Source organism: Brachycentrus maculatus, unplaced genomic scaffold (assembly GCF_059751285.1).
Source record: "Brachycentrus maculatus isolate JH-2025_06_01 unplaced genomic scaffold, ASM5975128v1 h1tg000261l, whole genome shotgun sequence".
NCBI lineage: Eukaryota > Metazoa > Arthropoda > Insecta > Trichoptera > Brachycentridae > Brachycentrus > Brachycentrus maculatus.
The window spans coordinates 628,968-652,934 of NW_028281012.1; the positions used below are offsets into that span (position 1 = coordinate 628,968).

Consider the following 23,967-nt stretch of genomic DNA (forward strand, 5'->3'; position numbering starts at 1 on the left):
AATTTTGTATTGTTGTTTCTTTTGAGATGCTCTCTCTCTATCTGTCATTGAATCTCTTTTATTGTTTTTTTAAAGAAATTCACGTTTATAACGTGCACGGTGCTCTGCACGCGCAATTTTTATTTTATAGTTGCTCCTATGGAGGACACAATATGTGTAGACTTCATATGGGTTTAAGTTGTAAGAGAATTATGTAACAACTCGTTTCATAATTTTTTTATAGACTGTGGTGTATTTCAGATACGAAAAGATATTTGTTCTTATATTTTTTTGGAAACTTATGAAATAATCGGCGTGCTATTTTTATTTATGGGGACAGCAAAGCTGCATATTATTTTTACTATAAGGTCTTTACTTACGAATGATTAATAATTCCGAATATTAAAATATGAAAAAATGATAAAATTAATCAAAATTTGCTAATAAATAACTAAAAATAATTTCGAGGTACAATATATAAATAATGTTGAAAAGAAAAAATATTGTTTAAGTAAAGTGTAAGTAAATTATTAGTTTTAAGTAAATAATTAAAAAGTAAGTTAAAAATGTAGGTAAATGAAGTGTGATTTGCTTTATTGCAATTATTTTACAATTTTATTCTTTATTTTTACGAATATGTACATATAAGAGCCGTAAGTAAAAAATATACACACGAAAATACTACGTACGAAGCCCATAAAACCATTCACGACATTAATATTTGTGATCAGTGTTGCTGATCACATTAATATTTGTGATCAGTAATAAAAAGCATTATTGTAATGCATTTGTTGAGATTCTGATTCCCTGGAGAAAAATGTGTAGTCAAAATGCTTCATTTCACGTCGATGTGGGAGAAGTCTTTGCTCATAATATTATTGAGATAAACTCATTTCCTTAATTTTAATCCAAAACGACGTATTTTTATATTTTGAAGGTAAGATTAAAGTTTAAAAAGTAATTTTTATCTCCGAACATGAAGGATTTTAACCGATTCCGGTAGACGTACTAATATTTCGATGGAGTTGGGAAGTAGAAATTTCAATTTTGCGCAGATACAAGTGCGCAGTAGAAGCGCCCCTAGCGACCACATAGTAAAGCTTTATAATAATATAATTCGCGCGCACCATTCGTGCGATGTTCATTTCAATTTCAATCCAGTTGGAAACTAATTTGCGTGGGGGTGGACGCCTGCTGAAAATTACATATTTTAACTGTTCCAATATAAACATTACATATATTTAATAATACGTAGTTTAATTTTAAATATATAATAATACGTAATTTAAATATTATATTTTCTATCTTCAGTGTGATTATATGGACAATATTCAGTGTTAAGAATCGATAAATCTAGGTAAGTCCTATGTTATTCTGTCAATTTTTCTTTCCGAATATCTCTGCCAGCTATTTTTGAAATTTATGTATGACATTTTGTGTTTTGCGTTAAAATAATCGTATGTATCCCGTTTTGTCGACTGCTTACATAATTCCGTTAAGAAAATCTCGCAACTTTTAGTCATGTCTAATGTGTTGATATTTCCTTTGCACGATTACTACGCTCATCACGTAACTCGCGTTTATTGTGCACAATTGAATCTGCCTCGCGTTGGTTGTCTTCAGGCCGAGCTCCCATCTCGCTGGAGTGGCTAATAGAACACTCGCTGGCGAATGACCTTCACATGATCACTAAGGACAAACAGATCGAAACTGAAAATCTCTTACTCACACTACCCCTTTATGACTTCTCATCTCTAAGATTCTCTTTTGTTGTACTCTTCGCATTATTTTCACGATTATATAATTGCAAATTAAATTTTCGCTGGAGAGTACCTTTTCTTTATTTGAAATTTGTATTATTTATAGTTTTATTTCCTATCTTGTATATTATTAAATATGTATACTGATACAAATATCGATTTTGTGTCACAAAAATCGAATTCAAACATATTAATCAATGATTTTCAACTCCTTGATTGTATGGGTATAATGAGGTTGTGATATAAGCGCCGAATAGGTAATAAGACAAAAACAGTATATATTTAATATTTACTATCCACCTTTGAAAGCTCGCTTTGTTTATAATATTATTCGTTGGTCATCGATAAAATATCAAAAAGTATTTTTTTCCGATTATTTAGTACAATATATGTATTCATAAGAAACTGATACTAGAAATGGATAAAAATTTTAAAAGAAATATTTTTGAAAATACGAGAGAAAAACAACTATAACTCATTAGCCACCCGACTTTCATATTATGTGCAGAAAACATATCGCTCACTCCTTTCAAGAACGTCATAAATCAAAAATTGTCAATTTTGAGTAGTGCATGTTTTCGGAATGTCCAGAAAATGTACTATATCCCAGCAAAAGTGGCATATTTTCAACTAAATATTTACCCGCTACAGGGCAGAAAGTGTTGTTTTTGCATTTTGAAGAAAACGTATTGTTTAATTATTTTTTGAAATATACTAATTATTTTTCAAATGGAGAAAAAACCTTCAGGTTTTACCTTAAAAGATCTGTTGCACAGTAAAAAGTTCAAGAAGTGACTTGATATTTATTTTTAATACATTGCGTTATATTTTTAAACTTTAAAAAGGTTCTCCTGAAAAATCAAGTTTTTTGATTTATGACGTTCTTGAAAGGAGTGAGCGATATATGCATTTTTCAATTGATAAAGTGTGTCTCATATAATTGTTGCTACAATTATTCTTCTCATTAAACAAAACTAAACAAATCAATGCAATTATTCGCAAATATTAAACAAGAACATGAATCTTCTATCGTGTCGATAGATCATTGAAAAAAAATTTCTAGTACTGGAAAAACCATTTTTGTGGATAAATAAAAAAAATTGGGCACTCAAAAGCCAGAATTTTAATACGGAGTGACCAGTTGCTTCAAGACACCGGTAATTGAATATTTTCCTTACAGTTTTAATGGCCACATAGTAGAAATTTTGGAAATTATATTCCTCTTTTTTCAAATGGTGATCTCGTGGTTAGCGTTTCTGACTCTGATACTCCTTGTTTCATCCCCACTCTCAAGCAAAAACTGCTCAAGTTTACCTGAAAGCAGTATTGAATTGAAAATAAGTGTATATATCATAAGGACGTGGCATAACATCTATTACTTATACAGTTAAGTGTGTTCTATTAGTAAAAAGTGTAAAATCTTTAACATTCGTTTTGACCCTAGAATGCGCTAGGTGTGGCGAGACTTCTTGGCCAACCCTTGTTGTTGGAGTGATTCTGGTTCTCACGACATTTCTTTTAATTTCCGAAGCAATGTGTTTTGCTGATAATTTAATGTGGACCATGACACTGGGAGATTTTAAACATCTCATTAAATCTTTGTCGCGAAATTCCAGTGCGCTTGGATTTTTGAAAACATCATACTTATCATCTCCGGTGATATGATGGCAATATGATATGATGACTTGGAAACAGCGTATTTCAGATGGCTATGTGCACGCCGGTTTTTATTTTTAACTTTTGAAGTATATTCCTGAAAGGATTGTTTGCATTCATATTCAATATCGGCCAGTTTCATCTAATAACCGAAATTAAATACGGATACATCTGATATTAATAGTTAACAAAAGCCTTGATAATTATTGTTTCTAAATATTCACGCGAAAAAGTCGTTTACTTTACTTTCTTTCTTTGTAGTAGTCATAAAAATCAAAAATTCACCTTTTATGTATGGACGTGATCATTCTATTTGCATTACAGTTTTGTTCGCATTAGTCGCCTCCCGTTGTGTGTACTGTATGTATTTTCTTTTCCCTCATTTACAAGACAAAGACTGAAGTGAGTTCTTAAGTTCTTTGTCGCCGGAAGACAAAAACGTGTAGTGCAAAATAATATTTGGGCAAATTACTTTTCAGTCGAGACTCAACTTTATATTTTCAATTTACCATTTGTACATTTTTTAATATCTTCTTATAATTTCTGTAGTTAAAAATATACACAAAATAATAACCATTACTATAATAATCAGCAATCAATAATTCTTTTAAAACATAAAACGTTAAGTTGCGAACTAATCCGCAAATTCGCACAGAGCTGAGATTTTTTTTTGCTCTTATATATACAGTATCTACTCAATGAATTAGGGCCACGCAGAATTTCGCGCAATTTCTCAATTCAAACAGGAATAACTCAGAGAAAACCTTGAATAAAACAACATTGAATTTTATTTACACATGAACACTTTATTACGCTTAAATTATGCATATATTTTCATATAAATATAGTTAGTATTTAGTATTTCCACCTTTGGCAGAAATAACTGCCTCAATTCTTTTTGGCATACTTAAAATGCACTGTTTTATCATGTTTTTTATTTCTTCGTCTTCTGACCAAATTTTTTGAACATTTTTTTTAGACAGTCTACTGTCGGATTTGGAAATGAGTATACCTTATTTTTTAACATGCTCCATACGTTTTCTATAGGATTAAGGTCCGGAGAATTTCCAGGCCAGGGGAGCAAAGGCAGATTTTTGTTAGACAAAAATTTTATTATTGATTTAGCCCGGTGGCAAGGTGCCCCATCCTGCATGAAGGTGTATGGACCTTCTATTGGGTCGAGTGTATGGTAGAAGGGCAATAAAATTCGTTCGAGGACCTGCTTATAGGAATTTTGGTTCATTGTTCCTTCCACGAAAAACAACGGTCCAGGTAAATTGTTAATAATACATGACCATATCATTGTTGCCGGGGGTTGTTTGATAACTTTTACCACACAGGCCTCATTGTAACGTTCCATTGATGTTCTCCTGACGAATTGACGGCTCTCTGTCACGGCTTCTAACCGGCACTCATCACTAAAGATGACCTGAAAAATAATGAAAATTTAAGTTTAATTCAAATATATAAGTTTATTTACTAAAATGATATGTTGAAAATTCAATTTAAATAAATACCTTTTTCCAATCATCAACCGAGTAATTTCGATGTAGCCTGGCCCATTTTAATCGATCCGCTTTCATTCGTGGTGTCAATTTTGGTACTTTTACAGGGCGCCTGCATTTCAGATTTACTTCGTAAAGACGTCGCCTCAGTGTTGATACCGATATATTTATACCCTCTTCTTCCAATTTTATTTTTAATGTTTTTGCTGATGCACTACGGTTTTCTAAGGCACTTTGAACGATTTTTCAATCAGTCCTCGGTGTTGTTTTTCTAATCCTACGACAGTTCTTTCGCCGATTGCTGGTGGCGGGTGACTGATTTTTTATTGATTTTGAAATTATGTCCACTGTTTGACGAGAAACGTTTTCTTTTTTTGAAATTTCTCTATTAGATAGTATTCCTAATTTCAGTAGCACTATAACACTAGACTTTTTTTCCTCAGAAATGTCTTTACTTTTTCCCATTTTGTCCTTTTCAAAAAAAAAACACTTGTGTTTACAAAAAAATTTTATACTTTATGAACTAAAATTAAAAATTAAGTTTTTTTCACAAGACACGATAACTATATAACCTCTCTGAACAAAACAACAACCAGAACTCAAGAAACTTCACTAATAAATGAGATAGGACTATTATTTTAACTTTCAACTATCTGTCTACCTGTGCTAATTAGGGACCTTTCTCAGAAAAAGGGTTTGAAATTTTGTAAAGGCTTAAATAATCCAGGTATATTTTACATATTATTGAAGGTAATATACATGATATTAGATGTCAATAGAAAACTTAAAGTATTTATGTAAAATAAATATAATAATCCAAAAGATTTCAGAGTATTCAAAAAAATAATGGGTGGCCCTAATTCATTGAGTAGATACTGTATATATATATATATATATATATATATATATATATATAAGATATATATATATATATATATATATATATATATATATATATATATTATATATATATATATATATATATATATATATATATATATATATATATATATATATATATATATATATATATATATATATATTTTTTTTTATGTTTAATAAAATATGTATATTTAAAAAAAAATCCTAAAATGTTTGTAATAGTAAAGTAAAATATTTATATTGCTCCTATGTAAAATTGATCCTCAAAAACGTTAGTTCGAGGTTGAGATAGTTGCTAGGGGACAAATGACTCCGCCCACACCGGAGCCCGGAGAGGGGTGATCTGCTCGTCTTCATTTTAACCTTCATTTAGGGGCGCAAGGTCGAATTGAGTTTCACTATTATCTCTCTTCTTTTTGCGTTATATTTTTAATATATTCGTATTATGAATTCATTTCTAACTGTCAAAATTATTTAAATACATATTATATACTATATACATATATATATATATATATATATATATATATATATATATATATATATATATATATATATATATATATATATATATATATATATATATATATATATATATGTATATATGTATAAATGTATATATATATATATATATATATATATATATATATATATATATATATATATATATATATATATATATATATATATATATATATCTGGCGGTGTCAAAAGTCTGCGTAATCGGAGGGCATGTATGACTAGATGTATGGATGTGAAGGAGGCTAGTAGTGTATGTCAGGACAGAAGAGTGTGGCGTTCCATCCTCTCTGCCTACCCCTGCGGGGAAACGGCGTGATGGTAGTAGTAGTAGTAGTAGTAGTAGTATATATATATATATATATATATATATATATATATATATATATATATATATATATATATAATATATATATATACACAGTGAAACCTCTATCTATCGTTTCTCAAATAATCGTTTTCCCGGATGTGTCGTTTATTTCTTCTAGTCCAAATTCAATTTCATACAAAAATAGATCGCATCGATCGTTTCTCTATCACCATTTATCGTTCGAATTAAGCTGCATATTTGATACATTTTGTCTGTTTTTTACATTACTTCCAATTTACTTACATTCAACGGCAACTTGCAACAAATCGGAAGCTTGTGTAACCGATAGCAGAAGAGGTCGATATTGATGAAAAGAAGCCGCTGCCTGTACTTGCATTTCCAGAAGCGAGCACACTCTTTGAAAGAAAACTTTCTAAAACGCACATATTCAATAACCGATGATGAAAAAAGTACTATTTGCAAAGCCGAAAATATACTATTGACTTACGAAAATAAAACACTGAAAAAACAAAAATATTTTTTAAAATTATATTCAGGTTTTTATTTTTTTTAATAACATTTGCATTTAAATACATTTGCATCTGAAACATGTATTCTTCTTAGAATTTTAGCCTACGAATGGTAATGCAGATTGGGAGGACGGTATCTTTACTCGGTCGTGTTTTTTTGTTGTTTTCCCGCATTCATAGTTTATTTCAATAGGTCCCTTTAAAAACGATAGATAGAGGTTTCACTGTATATATATATATATATATATATATATATATATATATATATATATATATATATATATATATATATATATATATATATATATATATATATATATATATATATGTATATATATATATATATATATATATATATATATATATATATATATATATATATATATATATATATATATATATATATATATATATATATATATATATATATATATATATATATATATATATATATATATATATATTTATATATATATATATATATATACAAACACACATAGTAAAATCAAATTACCCCCAAGAAGACGGACTTTGCGATTATTTTTCCTTAGCCTTTATCATTTTATTGTTATTACTGATAAATCAAATAAGATCTTATGGAAGATTACTAAACGTGTAAACCCAATCAGGTATTGTCCCGTTACATTTATTTGATCAATCATTAGATTGGTAATATTAACCTTTCCGGGAGTATGGACGTAAATGAACGTTGGTTTGAATTTTCCTCAAAGGAGTATCGACGTTAATGAACGTCGAAGCGAAGTCCGTCTGTCAGTTGGTATGATGTAACTTGTATACCAATGACATATGAGGATATTTGTGTGTAATTTGTCATAATTCAAAAATATTTCAAAGAGGTGGTCAATTTTTTAAAATATTTTTTAAACATAATTTTTTTTATCTTCATAATACATCGATTTCGTGATTTTTTTTAATGTAAAAAGAACCCACTCCCCAGAGAAAGTCGAACATAAATTATTGTACTCGCGGAAAGGTTAAATTTGACATTGTTATAGTATCGAAACAAATCACTGTACAATTATGTCAGTACAGATAAGTATAATCTACTTTCCGATATACCCACCAATCGATAAGGACACGTGCCTATTATGGTATGTACACGTGCGGCTTTAATTTTAGCAAGCAAAGGGAACACTGTTTATTTCTGGAACAGATATATTATTTTACTAAGCTTCCACTCGTTTACGAGTGATTTCAACATATCTCGGAACAGTTATAACAGTTACTTTCATAATTATCCAACCCAGCCACGAAAACTCCTCAGAAGAAAACGGACTGTCAAATGTCGCAACAGACCTTTCATTCCAGAGGGTTCGGCATTTTGTGACCTAGCTTGGTTTATGTTACTAATATACTTCACTATTTTTATCATGCATGATACCACCACTCGTGAGAGTTCCTTATGATCTAACACGGTTCCGGTGTAGGATAGGTCCTCACCCAGGCACCTGCAACGCGCCTCCGGCTGTTGTCTTTAGAAATGGGGGCAAGGATCAACAGCGAGGGACATCTCGAGGTATCTCATCATCACACGTACAGCTGTCGATCTCGGAAAGCTTGAAACGATGTCTCCCGTCCGGGCATCGTTTCTGTTATATCTGGAGTTATGCAGCTAGCACTTCCGCAAGAAAATTCCTTATCTTCCAGAACAAGGTGTCCGCACTGCGTCGAAAGCCCTCTTCTGGGTGAGAATCACTCAACTTCGTAGAGTCCGATTTCCCACGTTTTTATGGCTGACCCCGCACACGTCAACCCCGCGATAAATTGACTTTCCTCTTACGAGGTTCCCTCACACCGCCGTTAAAAAACCAAGAGATGCTACTCAGTTCCTTAGAGCCGGCATCTACTCAGATGTTTTGCTGTAATTCGCTTCACGATATTCGCTAGCCCACTAGGGTCCGTGGACTTGATCAACTCGCGTCCGGACCGTCGCGTTTTTTGGGATTCGCTATTAGTAACAACACTTTCAGTGCTCTTAAAATATTGCCAGAGTATTCACGACCCGAGGACGAGAGGCAACTTAAGTAAAAACCTGCCCTGCAACCGAATGAGAGGGCTTTGGGATTTCAAAGACAGCAGAGCTACAAGCGGGAAGATTTGCCAACGCAATCGGCATTCCGAAGGCTTCTGCCAAAAAAAGTTATTCAATAAATTATATAATACGTTTGTACTTACCTATATCTATATTACTAAAAATGTAAATGTTATTATTATTTATTTAAAACACAGAGTCCACAAACTGTCTCCAAGCTTTTCTGTCGGCTGCCAGCTCCTTTGCATCCTCCCATATCAGATCCGCGTCCCGAAATTAGGCGAAAATGTGTCACAACATTATCATTGAATACATTTGTAGCACGAATAGCAACTCCTTATTAGGGTGATGCTTCTAAATGTACGATGCGACAGTTTTTCATGCTTTCAGCATTTCTCTTATTGTGCTAGAAAATTGCTGTTCTGCTACTTCCTACTCCTCTATTAACAAGCTCTTCTCCATAATTTATTGTGAAATACGATGCAACTCCATAAGCTCTTCGGCGGTCAGCTCTTGACTGTGCTCTTTCACAATCTCTTCAATATCGTTGTATCCATTTCGAGTCAAGGTCATTTCGAGAAAAAGGGACTTGCCCTTTCTCTGTTACTCATACGAAATGTCGCTCGTTAATTAAAAGGGAGGTTTATTAAAACGTATTCTATCTCTTTTCTTTCTTTTCCATCTAACCAGACTGAGACAAAGTAACGCGTGGCCGAAAAGCTGGTTTGAAATTATACATATATCTATATATATATATATATATATATATATATATATATATATATATATATATATATATATATATATATATATATATATATATATATATATATATATATATATATATATATATATATATATATATATATATATATATATATATATATATATATATATATATATATATATATATATATATATATATATATATACATATATATATATATATATATATATATATATATTTTTTTTTTTTTTAATTTCAAATTACTTTATGAATTTGTGTTGTTATTAACTTCTTGTTAAGTAAAAGTAATGATTTTTTCAGACATAAAATTATAATAAATTTTGAGAAAATCTATTTCGCATATTATTTTATCACGATGTAAACAACCTCGAAAAAAACATTCCCACATTACATTAGGTAATTGCGTAGCGGGCAATGTCAATGTCCAAAAACTCGTTTTGAATGGAGGTGTAAACCGATCCATGTATGAAAATATTGCGTAAATTGTGTTTACGCGTCTCGACCATTGGGATATTGATATTCGAAGATCCTCAATCTCTGCGATATTTTGCAATCAGACAATATTCGTAGCACATGGTAGATCTAATAGTATAAGCACACTGATGCTCCGTTCTAAGAGAGAGACTGTGTTTTTTTCATGATTTCAGAATAAAATTCGACTTGCCATTACAAGCACTGGGCAACTTTTCTCGATATTCGGCCAATGTACAAATACCGCATCACGTATCGTTCACTCGGTTCCACAGACCTTGGATGAAAAAGGTCACCTATTTGCACCTCAAGGGAACGACTAATTACCTTACTTTAGTGCAGTTTCCGGTCATAATTACCTAACTTTAGTGCAGTTCCGGTCATGATAACGTTGCGTTATCTACCGCAGTGCCTTGTGCACCGACAAGGAAATTGTTCAATGACTGTTGTTCTCCATTGTAAATACTTTTAACATAGGGTATATGGAAGTTTGGGTAGGGTTTAGGACCCGTCATTAGCTGTTTCAAGTTAACAATTCATTCACTGCAACATTATCGTTATACTCGCAGAGACCGCAAGATATGGTATCTGGGAATCTTTCTTTTTTTGTATAGTTTGCAGTAGTTTCAATGAGAATAGTGCCGATTGTCTCTGGATTTTAATTTATATGATAACAACAACAAAAACTTTCAAATAATAATCTTCTTTTGTACCTTCCCTCTTTGTGATTATAAACAACTCTCCTGAAACTTCACAATGCAGTATTACATTAAGCTATCTTATACTGACAAAGATGGTCGAACGTATCGTGGTCCCTATATTTATCATATTGTAAATAAATAATAGCGCAAAATACGGCTAGCGACAAATAAAGGAATGATTCGAACTCGTTCAATTTGTGGGAAGCGCCAGTGAGTCGGCTGCCCTGTTTGTTCGATAAATGTAAAGAGATATAACAAGACGACTGATGGAACGTTCTTGTCGTTGGTGACCTAAAACCGAAAATAATTATTTCATACGGAGTGGATGTCCCCTCGCTGATCGTTACGTGAAATGTACGAGTAGGCATGGCTATGCAGACCTTACGTATGTATGATAATACTTTTTCCGTCAGTGAAATGATAATAATTACTGTCATAACCGGCGACATTGGAAGAACATTATTCCAATTCTCGATTCATTTTCAATAACAAAACGCTGGCGCTGCTTGCTTCATTTGACTTGGCAGTCCTCGTGAATCTGTCTCGTGAACTATGAACGCCAATCAATTGTGAAAACATTTGAAGCAATTGAAGCAATCAGTCCTAATCATTTTCATTACTCGGAGAATTATTAAAGCCCCCTTTCGGTGTTTTACAATAAACATATAGAAATGCGCCTGTCTACTATTCATAAGGCATCGAAATGTCAAACAGGAAAAAAAACTATTTACAAAGGTTTTGAAATCTCCTAAATAATGTATAAAACCTTCGAATGAACTTTTTTTATATTTTGGTTTCATAACTAACAACTAACTAACTTTTAGTTAGTTAGTTAACTAACAACTTGTGCGGATTTGCAGCTACAGTTTAATTTGGATTTTCAAAATTTCAAACAATTGAAAATTGCAGCTCTGACGATTGATGGATGGGTCGAAGACGAATAAGTAAAGGGTTGCATTTTTACTGATTTTCATTAAAATTAAAATAATCGTAATAACTTTTATATAATAGGCCTTTTTGTCTCATACCTTTTCACCGTTTGACAGTTAAAGTGTTAAAACAGTTACCGTATCTGTTTTTAATAAATAATAGTTAAACCAGTATAAGAGTAATAGATTGTTGTCACTATGTTGGTTTATTGGCTAATAAATTAATATGAAAAACCACAAGACTACCGATAACATTCTTATTGAAATTTTAGATATTTGAATAAAACGAAAAACGTGCCTTCGCATACGTCATCAAATTTCCATCATCGAACGTTTTATGAAGTCATATAGTTTATTGTCTATGGTTTATAGGTCTAATAGTAATAGTGTAGATTGTTTGTTTACTACACTACCATTTGTGTTATATAAATATGAGGGAGGGGGGGGGTGGGAAGGTGGACCATAGACATCAATAAATAGAGCCGCCAATAATTTAGTAATGTTACCAATATTAAAATAAGTCCATCGTTTCTGTGACGTCATTCATTACCAACTACGAAAACAACGTATTTACGAAGGCGAATTTTCCAACAGAAAATTATGAATGAAAACATTGATTTTATCGGCTGTTATAAACACAAAACGAGGCTCATACAATAATTTATGGGTTAAGTATGTTAAATTAGATATTCCTCCCGTTTGACAATGATCCATTATTACATTTTTTGAACATAAAGAAAGATAAAATTAACCTTAAAAAAATACTGATCCCGAGAGCATAGTTGACATTTCAATGTAAATTAATGCAAATAAATACAAAAAATATTATACTGTTAAATTTTTACCAACCAATATACAATAGTAAGTTATGTTAGTTGGACGCAATTCCCATTATCCCTCAGCTCCCAAAATTTTATGTGAATCTAAAAACATTCGTTTGGGGGGGGGGCATTTTTGGTGTCAAAACTCTCGACGATGAATGGGGGGGGGGGGGAGAAAATCACACTCCATGTTTAAATTTTTTCATGAACTTTTAGTCCATCAATCAAAAATAATGGTTTTCTTTGTACGTAATTGATCATATCTTGCAACGATTCGTTCGCGATATGTTAACTAATTATCGGGACATTTTGGAACCGTCGCGACGAGACTATCGTGACCACATTTTCATCGATATTTTTTATAATAATAAATAAACAATATAAAAATAAAACACTTATCTTGTTATCTGATAGAAATCTAAATAGAACGCAAGTAAAATAATCAATTTAGTACGTATTATGTAAATGGAATTTTAATTAATTATCTAAGTCACTTCCAAGAATTCAAGGCTTTTCGGAGCTGTTTTGGTTCTAGTTATCGTTTGTTTAAAAAAAAAACTTTTGCAGTCCATAGATTTGTAGGCTAAAAATTAGGAATTAAAAAAAAAATTAAAATAATGTATCACTTAATTTTACTCGAAGTTAATTAATTTTAATCAAAAGATCGAGGTTTTTATTACTGTGCTACATTTAAATACTCCTTATCCGCACCCAATGGTGCATAGGGCACTGCATCGTACTGATGCAGTGTTATCTTGATCGTTACTTACATGACGGCAAGGTGCGCTTCAGGGACCAGTCCAGGATAATATTAACCCACTGTTATTAAATCACTGTTATAGGTCTGACAGACTCCCATCGTAAAAATAAATTGTTGGTATCTCGTTCTGTTGCACGTGAGATTGTTGTACGCTTAGATAGCTTCGAATTAGGTAGTGCTCCACGAGCTGTCAAGTGGAAAAGCCGTTCCGTGCATTTTTTCGGGTGGATCGATCTTTGAAAATTTTGTGTAGGTCTGACAGACCTATAACAGTGGATACGTGAGTGTTTTTGACCAATTCGTATTTCATTTTTATGATGGATTCTAAGCAACCGGGTTGTTCCTGCTCACTCCGATCACGCGCAACAAGGTTATCAGACTCTGCATTTACTTCGACATTAAAAGAGTGGCTTCAAACCGACAAAAATGATGACTTTAGATGCGCTTTGGATATTGACGAAAATTTCGTTTTGAAAACTATTGAGTCAGATTCCGACTTTGATAGCATAATAATGTAGCTTTAAAAATGAGATCGAAACTGTTCCCGAAGATTCCGAGGACCATGCACATGATGTTGCCATACTTCTATGGTAGACTTAATTCTGATGTCAGTCAACCAAGTACGCTACGGTAAAAATAACTTCAAATGGAATAAGCAAGAACCAATCAGAAATACGCGTACGGCAGCTCATAATCTAAATAATATGAATTCATAAAGAATATTGCAAAAGGATTATTTCACGACCACTTGGAAAACAGATTTCGCAATCCTCGCGTTGTAGTACACATCAAGAGCACAATTTCACAGATTTTTTAACAAACTCAAGAAACCCGAATTGTGAATCCGGAATCCGAGAAATTACCAAAGAAAAAGTACTGTAGCATGTGTGGGTATAAGAAAAAGAGAAAAACACAATGCGTATGCGTGTTTAGCAAAGATCTCATTTGTTTGCAATGCTCCAAGCCAATGTGCATAAATTGCATAAGCTAAAAATGAAGTGATACTTAACCGCTGTCTTTTTTTTCTATGATCTCAAAATAAGTAAAATGATACTAGCTTACAAAGATTAGTTAAATAAGATTTACTGTATGTTGATTTTAGGGTCAGTTCGATTTGTTTAATATTTTAATTTTAAGGAATAAAAAACTGCATTTGACTGATTGTGTTACAAAAAGTTCCTATAAATACTTATTTTTATTTTACATGTCTCTTAATTTCAGGTTTAAATGTCATTATGTACTTTGTTTAAAATTGAAATAAAACAATTTTGTTAAAAAAAAAGTGTTAAGTATATTTTTTTCCAGTTTTATTTTTGGGAGTCTCTGAGACCTTTAAAAGTGGTAACGTTGCAAAAACGTTTTACAGTGCTTAAGGGTTAAATAAATATTGTCTAAAAGCACTAAATATTTATTTTTATCCCCCCCCCCCAGGGAATCGAACCCGGGACCTCCTGCACGGTAGCTAAACACGCTTAACAGTTTACCACGGGGGCAGAAAAATAGATAATTAAATAAATGTAGGCCAGTTTAAAATAAGCCTTCTTCAATTTGATGTTCTCGGGTGCCCTAGAATGAGGTTTAGTCGAGTTTTTTAATACTAGGGCCGTTTTGAAGTTTTGTTAGAAGACACGGTTATAAAGTATTCTTTGAACTGGTTCCGGTGAAGAGGTAACGTGTTGACTACGTACTTGTAGTGTACACAACTTAAACATCATAAATTTCTCTTCGGTATCATTAACTACCTGAAAATAAAATAAAATCAATAACCGGTTTCAAAATAACAAAGTCGTTAGAAATAAAAGTCTAAAATTGAAGTTACGGTTATCTACACTACGTAGTTAGCGCGTTATCTTTTTGCTGTAATTCCAGCCAAGGTCAAATTTCTGCCATATGTTACGCGTTGTTTACGTTCTAAAGCTATTTGAAGTGACCAAGGTAGTAATGCATCATTTTCAGACGGGAGGAATATCTAATTTAACATACTCAATCTATAAAGGATTGTGTAAAACTCGTTTTGTGTTTATAACAGCCGATATAATCAATATTCTCTTTTGCGAAATTCGCCTTCTTAAAAACGTTGCTTTCGTAAGTTGGTAACGAATGACGTCAGAGAAACAAATCCACACGACTACTATTATAGCTCTATAAAGCAGATACATAAAGGGATACGCCCCATAACACACCCGATGACATAAAATTTTATGACGTATATGTCCGTTTTTCGTTTTATTCAAATATCTAAAGTTGAAACCTTCATATCTCCGATTGTCCGATTTGTATATGTTACCGATTGTCTTGTGATTTTAATATCAATTTATTAGCCAATAATAACACATCATGAAATTGATCCATTATTAAAATGTAATGAGCTTAAAAATAAATATAAAAATATGTTTTCTCCGAGTTATATGTTCTAAAAACAAACAAAAATATCCAATACTTACATGTTTAAATCAGGCGTGAACAGACATGTGACCTCTCCGGTAACATCACATAAATGCATCTTACCATAACTCGGCCCCTTGTTTTGCGATCGCGTAAACTATAATAGTTTTTCACTTATTCTTTTGGTCTGGCGCTGGTTGATCATAACCCCTTGTAGCTCTATCATTGCCCCCTTGTAACTTTCGTTTGTTGCCTTCTTGTTGTTGCCTTTTTATGTATTAAAAAACGGTCGCCCTGTGCGAGACTCGGAATATTTCTTGTAATATTTTATTCGTATTTAATTAACGAGACAATTTGATTTGTGAGAAAACAATAATATGACTGTATCGAAAAGTGAATTTTAATCTTCTCATATATGTATTTAACAACTTTAATACAATCTAATTTATACTGATTAAAATTATTGGTCGGGGCAGTCATGATGTAGTTTAGGCGTTAAGATGTATCACCGGCTCAGAGTACAAAACTGCTAGCTGCCGAATAATATGTAACAAGATGTTTAGTAACGTATCTCGATAGCAAGCGTTGTCCAAATATAAATAATGCACACATATTGGCGAACATGAATCCACTGTAGTAAATATTATATGTACACCGGGTATGTAGAGAAACACGGCTCGTTCGAGGTGCACGTAGTAACAGGGCGTTTGGTTTGCAGGCAGCGCCATGAACAAGCTGTGTCGCCAGGTGTCCATCGAGTCCCCGGGACCCACGATCCGGGAGAGCGTGTTCACGTTCGACGTGCCCGTGCCCGAGGTGCCGCCGCTGGGCGCGCGCCTGCGCGTGGTGTGCGCGGGCGCGTGCTACCGCGCCAGCCGCGGGCGCTCCATGTCCGTGTGCTCCGCGTCGTCCGTGTCCTCGCTCAGCAGCCTGTCGGAGCTGGCGGACTGCGCGCCCTCCTCGTGCACGCCCGCGCACGCCGGCGTCAAGGACGGCGCGCTCTTCCCGGGCTACGAGGTGGCCGGCACGGTGGACCAGCTGGGCGAGCTCGTGGATTCCAAGAACAACTGCGGCCTGGCGATCGGCTCGCGCATCGTGCTGTACCCGTACGAAGGCGTCCCGCACGGCTACGCCGACTACATCGTGGTGCCGGACCTCAAGTACCTGATCCCCGTGCCGGCCGAGCTCAAGCTGAGCGTGGCGGCCATGATGCCCACCGGAGCGCTGCTGGCGCTCAACGCCGTCATGGCGGCCACCGAGTGCGTCAAGCGCTGCCTGGAAGGCCCGCAGCGCCGGCCGGACTGCAAGATACTGCTGGTCGGCACGGGAGGCCTGGCCTTGTGGACCCTGCGCATCGCCGCGCACCACTTCGAGAACCTCCCATACCGCGATGATATCCGCATCACCGTTGCTTGCCTCAAGGACGAGGGTCTAGTTGTTGGCAAGGGATCGGAGGAGTGAGTATTTCTTAACCTTCGCTACTTTGGATATTTTTATATTCATGTATATTTCTATATATATATATATGTATATATATATATGTATATATATATATATATATATATATATATATATATATATAATATATATATATATATATATATATATATATATATATATATATATATATATATATATATATTTTTATATATCTAAATATATACATATCCCTAATTATTCTATTTTTTATGTTTTGTGCTTATTTTTCATTGTTTATATAATGTATACGAGTATATGTACTATATGAGAGATTTTTCATCCTGAAATTTCTTAGAACCATATTTTTGCAGTTTGTAGTATTAACCTAAACGAAGACAATAATGATTTTCTAAATGAGAAATAGAAATAACTCATCGGGAGTATTATATTTATAAATGACTTATGTATGTAATATGTTTACATTTTTTTTTTGAAAATTGTTGTTTACTTCAAAGAAGTCAATGGTTATGAAGGCACCAACATATTATATAATTTTAAAAATTCCAGTCCAGATCAAAAGATAAATACTGTTAAAACAGAAGCAGTCAAAGAAAACGTGTTTTTTCTTACGAGTATATATGACTTATCTGAGTATTGACTGACAAAAAGAATATGTAAAAAAAAACTGGGATATTTGCAAAAATATAGAAAAGATAATCACTTATTACCACTGTATTTGGTATGTTTGCGTGATTACTATGTATTTTATATTAAAATAGAATCCCTTCATTAGACTTAGTGGCAGATAGATGTTGTGCATATTCACAAATATCCATCTAAATCCGTATATGATAACGTCATAAGTACAAACATTTTGAACTTTGAACGTTGGCAATCTGACAAATATTCACCCATTTAATTTTGGCTGGCTGGCAAATGTTTGCTGGCTTGTTTACTATTTCCAGACTGAACGTGGTTCAGTGGTCTGAAGATCTGTATGAGAAGCAGTTGATTGAGAGGACACTAGATGCTTGCAAGGGGCCTGTGGACATTGTCTTCGATTTCGGATCAAACCATCGCAGCTTACTACGTTCCATGAAATGTTTGGCTAAGGTAATTACTACTATTTGATGGGTAATGCAACCGAAATCTCTGTACAATTATACTTTATTTGTTGCAAATATTGCGAATAACAACTTAGGAGAAACAATATAATTTTTTTATTTTGTGCTTTCACTGTGCCGAGTTAAGATATTTTCCATATTTGTATGTGAGAGGTGTTTTTTGGCGATTTTATAATAACATTTATATATATATATATATATATATATATATATATATATATATATATATATATATATATATATATATATATATATATATATATATTCTTCTCCGTCTTAATCCTCATTGCTGAGGGTTGTGACCCTTGCAGAAGCAATGACTCTTCTCCAGTTATCCCTTGACTGCGCTGCACGTAGCGCTCCAACCACTGAGGTGCCTGCTGCTGCCTTAATTTGATCGGTCCATCGTGTGGGGGATCTTCCTCTCCCTCTCTTTCCCTCCAGGCTACCGATCACAACTAGTCGTTCCAGGCTATCCTCGTTGCCACGCGCAACGTGTCCAAAGAACTGGAGAATCCGTCGGGTACAGATATTGGCCAGAGACAAGCCATCCAAGCGTAGTTCCTGGCGAATATATATATATATATATATATATATATATATATATATATATATATATAAATATATATATATATATAAATATATATATATATATATACATATATATATATATATATATATATATATATATATATATATATATAAGTCATATATATACATATATATATATAAGTCATATATATACATATATATATATATATATATATATATATATATATATATATATATATATATATATATATATATATATATATATATATATATATATATATATATATATATATATATATATATATATATATATATATATATATGTATATATAAATATATACATACAGTGAAGCTCTATGTATCGTTTTTAAAGGGACCTATTAAAATAAACTATGAATGCGGGATTAATAGGTCATTACACAAGGAGATACGATCGAGTAAGGATACCGTACTCCAAATCTGCATAACCATTGGTGGGTTGAAATTCTGGGTTAAAAAATCCAGAAAACAAGTTCTAGATGCAAATAAATAAGTTTATTTAAATAAATAAAAAACAAAGCTGAACAGAATTAAAAAAAAAATAAAGTTTATTGGATGGCAAATAAAATTTATTTCGGCATCAGTTATTGAATGTGTGCAGTACAATGTTTTTAATCTTACAAAGAGTGTGCATACTTCTAAAAATGTTCAGGCAGCGGCTCCTCTTCATCAATATCAACCTCTTCTGCTGTATCTGTCAACCTTGCGTCACAGAAGCTATCGATAGTTTCTATCCCACACATTGAAATACTGTTGTCGAATGTAACTAAACTGAGAAAATTGAAAAGAATTTTTAAAAAAAATCAGACAAAATATATCAAATATGCAGCGTAACTCAAATGATGAATGCGGTAAAATGGTGATAGAGAAACTATCAATGGGATCTATTTTTGTATGAAATAAATTCAGGTTAGAAGAGATAAACGACACATTCGGAAAAACGATTATTCGCGGAATGATAGATTGAGATTTCACTGTATGTCATACAAAAATCCTTTATTCAATAGGACTAAGAATTTACTATTTTTTCATCAGGTTGCTCATATAGGCATATGGGTGGGCTCAGAATCCCCTGTTAAAGTATGCATGATTAGCGACCCCCTTGTAACAAAAGCAGAAAAAAATCATGATAAAAATATTGTGAAATATTAATCCTTATGTACCACAAACTTCTTATTACAAACCTAATTTTATCCCTGCAAGCGACGTATAAATATGTTTTTATTATTTTTTCTTAAATAATCATTTTATTTATTTAATTTTATTATTCTAACAAAAACTATCATATTTTAAGATTTTACATTAACATATTACAAATATGTATATATGTATATTGGTTAGGTATTTGCTTGAATTATTATTGTGTTTTAAGTACTGAGATAAAAATTCTACCCCCCCCCCTTACCACTAATTTTGCATTCCCCTGCGAATTTTGTATTAGAAGTTTTTATCAAAGTATTTATTACTTTTTTTCAAAAGTTTGAAGTCAGCCATCCAAAAGCATCAATTTGGTATAACTGCAATACAGGTACTCCATATTTGAGGACGATATTAAAAATAATTGGTAGCAAATTACATATAAAAAATTTTCTCTACTCGTGTGGTCAATGTAACTTGAAAGAGCTAACATTCGTCTACTATGTTCCGCAAGTCCGTGTTAGCTACTAAGACCTTTCTCTACTTTTGTATTTAAATTGCGTGGTCATCTGTGAGACATGAGGAATTTTTGCGTTTGTGAGATCAATCAAAAATTCAACATTGAAATGGTCAACTTTCATGCTTATTTTTCTTATATAGGAATTGAAATATTATGTATGTTCTTGCGATGTATAAGTCTTTTTGTTATTTTTGTTAAATTATTTTTGTGTTTTATTATAGGGAGGCGTTATTCTTTTGCCACAAGATGTGGGTGAGAGGTTGATACCGAAGTACACCAAGAAATCTGAAGAAATGGGGGTTAGGATCCGAGAGATTCCAAAGGGAACCATTGAACAACTCAAGACTCTTGTCAAACTTGTCGCTTCCAAGGAGGTATGAATAATGTGCAATTGTTTATTTTATTACATTTTGTTTCCTCAGCTAAATAAATATGTATTTTAAAAATTTACTTTGATACTCATTTGCTTAGGACCCTGTATGACGCTATTGTAGGGGTGTTCAAATATGGCTAGTATGTATATAATAATTTTGTTTTAGATCGAGCCTCCTCCACACACTGTGTTTCCTGCAGAAGAAGCTCAAGAAGTGGTGAGGAAGCTATGCCAATCCGAGATCCAAGGGCGGGCTATTCTTCGTTTCCACGATGACGTGGATTGAATCCCTAAACATGTTTTCATAGCTGAATAGATAGCAACTATTGCATGATAGGTTAGGTAGCGCTTTAGTTCGTCCACAGTGCTAAGTGGATAACTTTGAGTTTATTATGTGCCATATTGTCTCAATGGCAGCTACTGGCTTGTGATTTGCTCGACAATTTGAGCTTCTAAACTAACTTCATAATTACAAATGAAGACCATTGAGTTTACATACATCACGGCAAATATTATCTGTTACACTAAAGACATTTTGTTACATCAATTAATAAATTTATAACCTCCGTAGTACATGAGCGCATTTTTTTTCTTTACTTGTTACATGATTTCATTATCTCCATTATGAATATGGTTTCCACCTAACTTCTAATATTAACTAAATTAAAAAATATATATATTTTCATCAAATCAAAGACTTATTATACTTTATTTATTATCATAATCGTGATAAAAAAAGTAAAAATTTATCAAGTCACAATTATGTAATTTATTATTCTAACACTTTAAAATTATTTAACGTCACTATGTCCTAAAAAGTGTGTATATATTTGTACAATTTGTAATATTGAGTTTGAATTATTTTACTAAACTTTATATTTATTAAGTCAACTTCCTGATTTTATTTTATTTTATGATAATATTTTTTTGATGTAACTGTTCTTTATACTAAATTAAATACATATCCATATCCAAATAATTTTTTTATAAATTCAAATAGTCAAAATTATTTATATTAAACCTTTCGATTTGCTTTGATTATAGCGTAAGAAAAAATATGTTGTAATTTAATTCTTTAAGAAGAGCATAAGTATGCATACTTTTTTTATACTCTTGCACTTTTGAGGATTATTAGATTATTAATACTATGAAGATATTTTAGTATGAAATTATTGTTAAAAAAATGAGGCATTAAAATTTACACTGTATTTTTAAGATAAATGTTACCTATTTTTGTCTTGTGTAATAAAATGTTTATCAAACTTATTCAAATATAAATGTGTTATATTATAATGTAAATACATATAAATCGAAAAAAAAGAGATAATGTTTAATGTGTACTTACTGTTTAACCTAGTTTATAAGGCAGTTTTACAGGGCATATCAAATCACGAACTACATATTTTTAGTTTTTCCATCAACTCATATTTAGCTGGTTACATCGCAAGGTACACATGTACCTATTTCCTATCATTTTTACTTCATAAAATTACCGTGTTTCATGATACTTTATCAGAATTTAGTGAATTAAATAATATAGGAATTGATCAATGATGTCTTATTTGCTGGAAAAGTACTTAGTCATATTGTCAGCATGTGAGTATGATTGACATGAGTGGTTTTTAAAATCAAACACATGAAATGCCCCCGTATATCTGAATTGATACGCAGTACGGTAAATGAGCACAAATAATGGGATTCAATTTTTAATTTGTACTATTTTATATTTATTTATTCCTTAAGGAAAATTTTTACATTATTTATAATATGTTGATATTCTATTGGTTGTAAAGAGTATCGGGATTTTGTGTTTGTTTTTGAGAATCCTTTATACATTTCCAAGCACATTTATTTTAGTTTTTTCTAAATTTTTGTAAGTTAATGTATGCTACATATTTATTTTTATTGATGTAGCACATCAAATTATTATAAATTTAAGAGTAGATGGTAAAAAATTTCCCAAATTATAAATGTTCTTGTTTCTACAAAGATATTGAATATAGTACAAAAAATATTTAAATCCCAGATCTTTGATAAAATACAAACGAATTAAAAAAATAAAGCACTTTGCAAAACTGTAAGTAAAAAATATATTTTTTAAAACGGGTTTCATTACATCATAAGCAATATTTTTGATAGTTTCAATGTCCTAAGTTTATTATCCCGAAAACCAATAATTAAATTTTTCCACATAACTTATTTTGATGGAATTACTGTTTATTAAAACATATTGATATATATATACATATGCTAATCCATCTCATATACTCATAAGTCTTATTTAAAATAAAATAAAATTCAATATTCATATGTACCCTTTTTTTCATTTACATTAAATAATACCCCATTCTGTATTTTTTTTATTAAATAAAGAGATCTCAAAAACATCCATTTCTTTTACTGAATATTATATACTATTCAAGGGAGAGATGAAAAAATGCTTACAGATGATTTTCTTACTTTTGGCTTGGCAAAAAAAAAATATTACCAAAGGATAGTAAATTTAGTCATGTTAAGAGTTAGGGTGAATGGGGTTTATTTTCAAACAACATTACACTTCGCCCTAAGTAAGAAAACCGCTTGAAAATATTTATTTATTTAGTATCCCTTCCAAACTTATTATGAAAAGGCTCAATAACTTATTATATACTTTTTTACTCAACAGAAATATCACAAACACGCTTTTTTCACCGCTAGCCACTACATTAAAAAACAAAAAAATACAAAGAAAGAGTTCACAATAAAAGCTATTGGGTGGTTGAAATGAAGAGGTGTCTAGTAAGCTAATCTAAAA

At 32.0% G+C, this 23,967-nt stretch overlaps 1 protein-coding gene across 1 annotated transcript; it reads left to right on the top strand.

The window, feature by feature from the left end:
* The first annotated feature begins 1,138 nt into the window (after nt 1-1,138).
* Nucleotides 1,139-23,560, top strand: Drat (Death resistor Adh domain containing target). Its single transcript, XM_088266087.1, has 5 exons — nt 1,139-1,336; nt 16,728-17,466; nt 18,394-18,541; nt 21,022-21,174; nt 21,340-23,560. The coding sequence occupies exons 2-5, from the start codon at nt 16,736-16,738 to the stop codon at nt 21,457-21,459; spliced, it is 1,152 nt and encodes a 383-aa protein (XP_088122213.1). The 5' UTR covers nt 1,139-1,336; nt 16,728-16,735; the 3' UTR covers nt 21,460-23,560.
* The last annotated feature ends 407 nt before the right edge of the window (nt 23,561-23,967 follow it).

Excerpts from the sequence above, each read along its gene's own strand:
- Drat (XM_088266087.1), top strand. The coding sequence starts at position 16,736 with ATGAACAAGCTGTGTCGCCAGGTGTCCATCGAGTCCCCGGGACCCACG. Across the intron at positions 18,542-21,021 it reads CCATGAAATGTTTGGCTAAG|GGAGGCGTTATTCTTTTGCC; the intron begins GTAATTACTACT and ends GTTTTATTATAG. Across the intron at positions 21,175-21,339 it reads AACTTGTCGCTTCCAAGGAG|ATCGAGCCTCCTCCACACAC; the intron begins GTATGAATAATG and ends ATTTTGTTTTAG.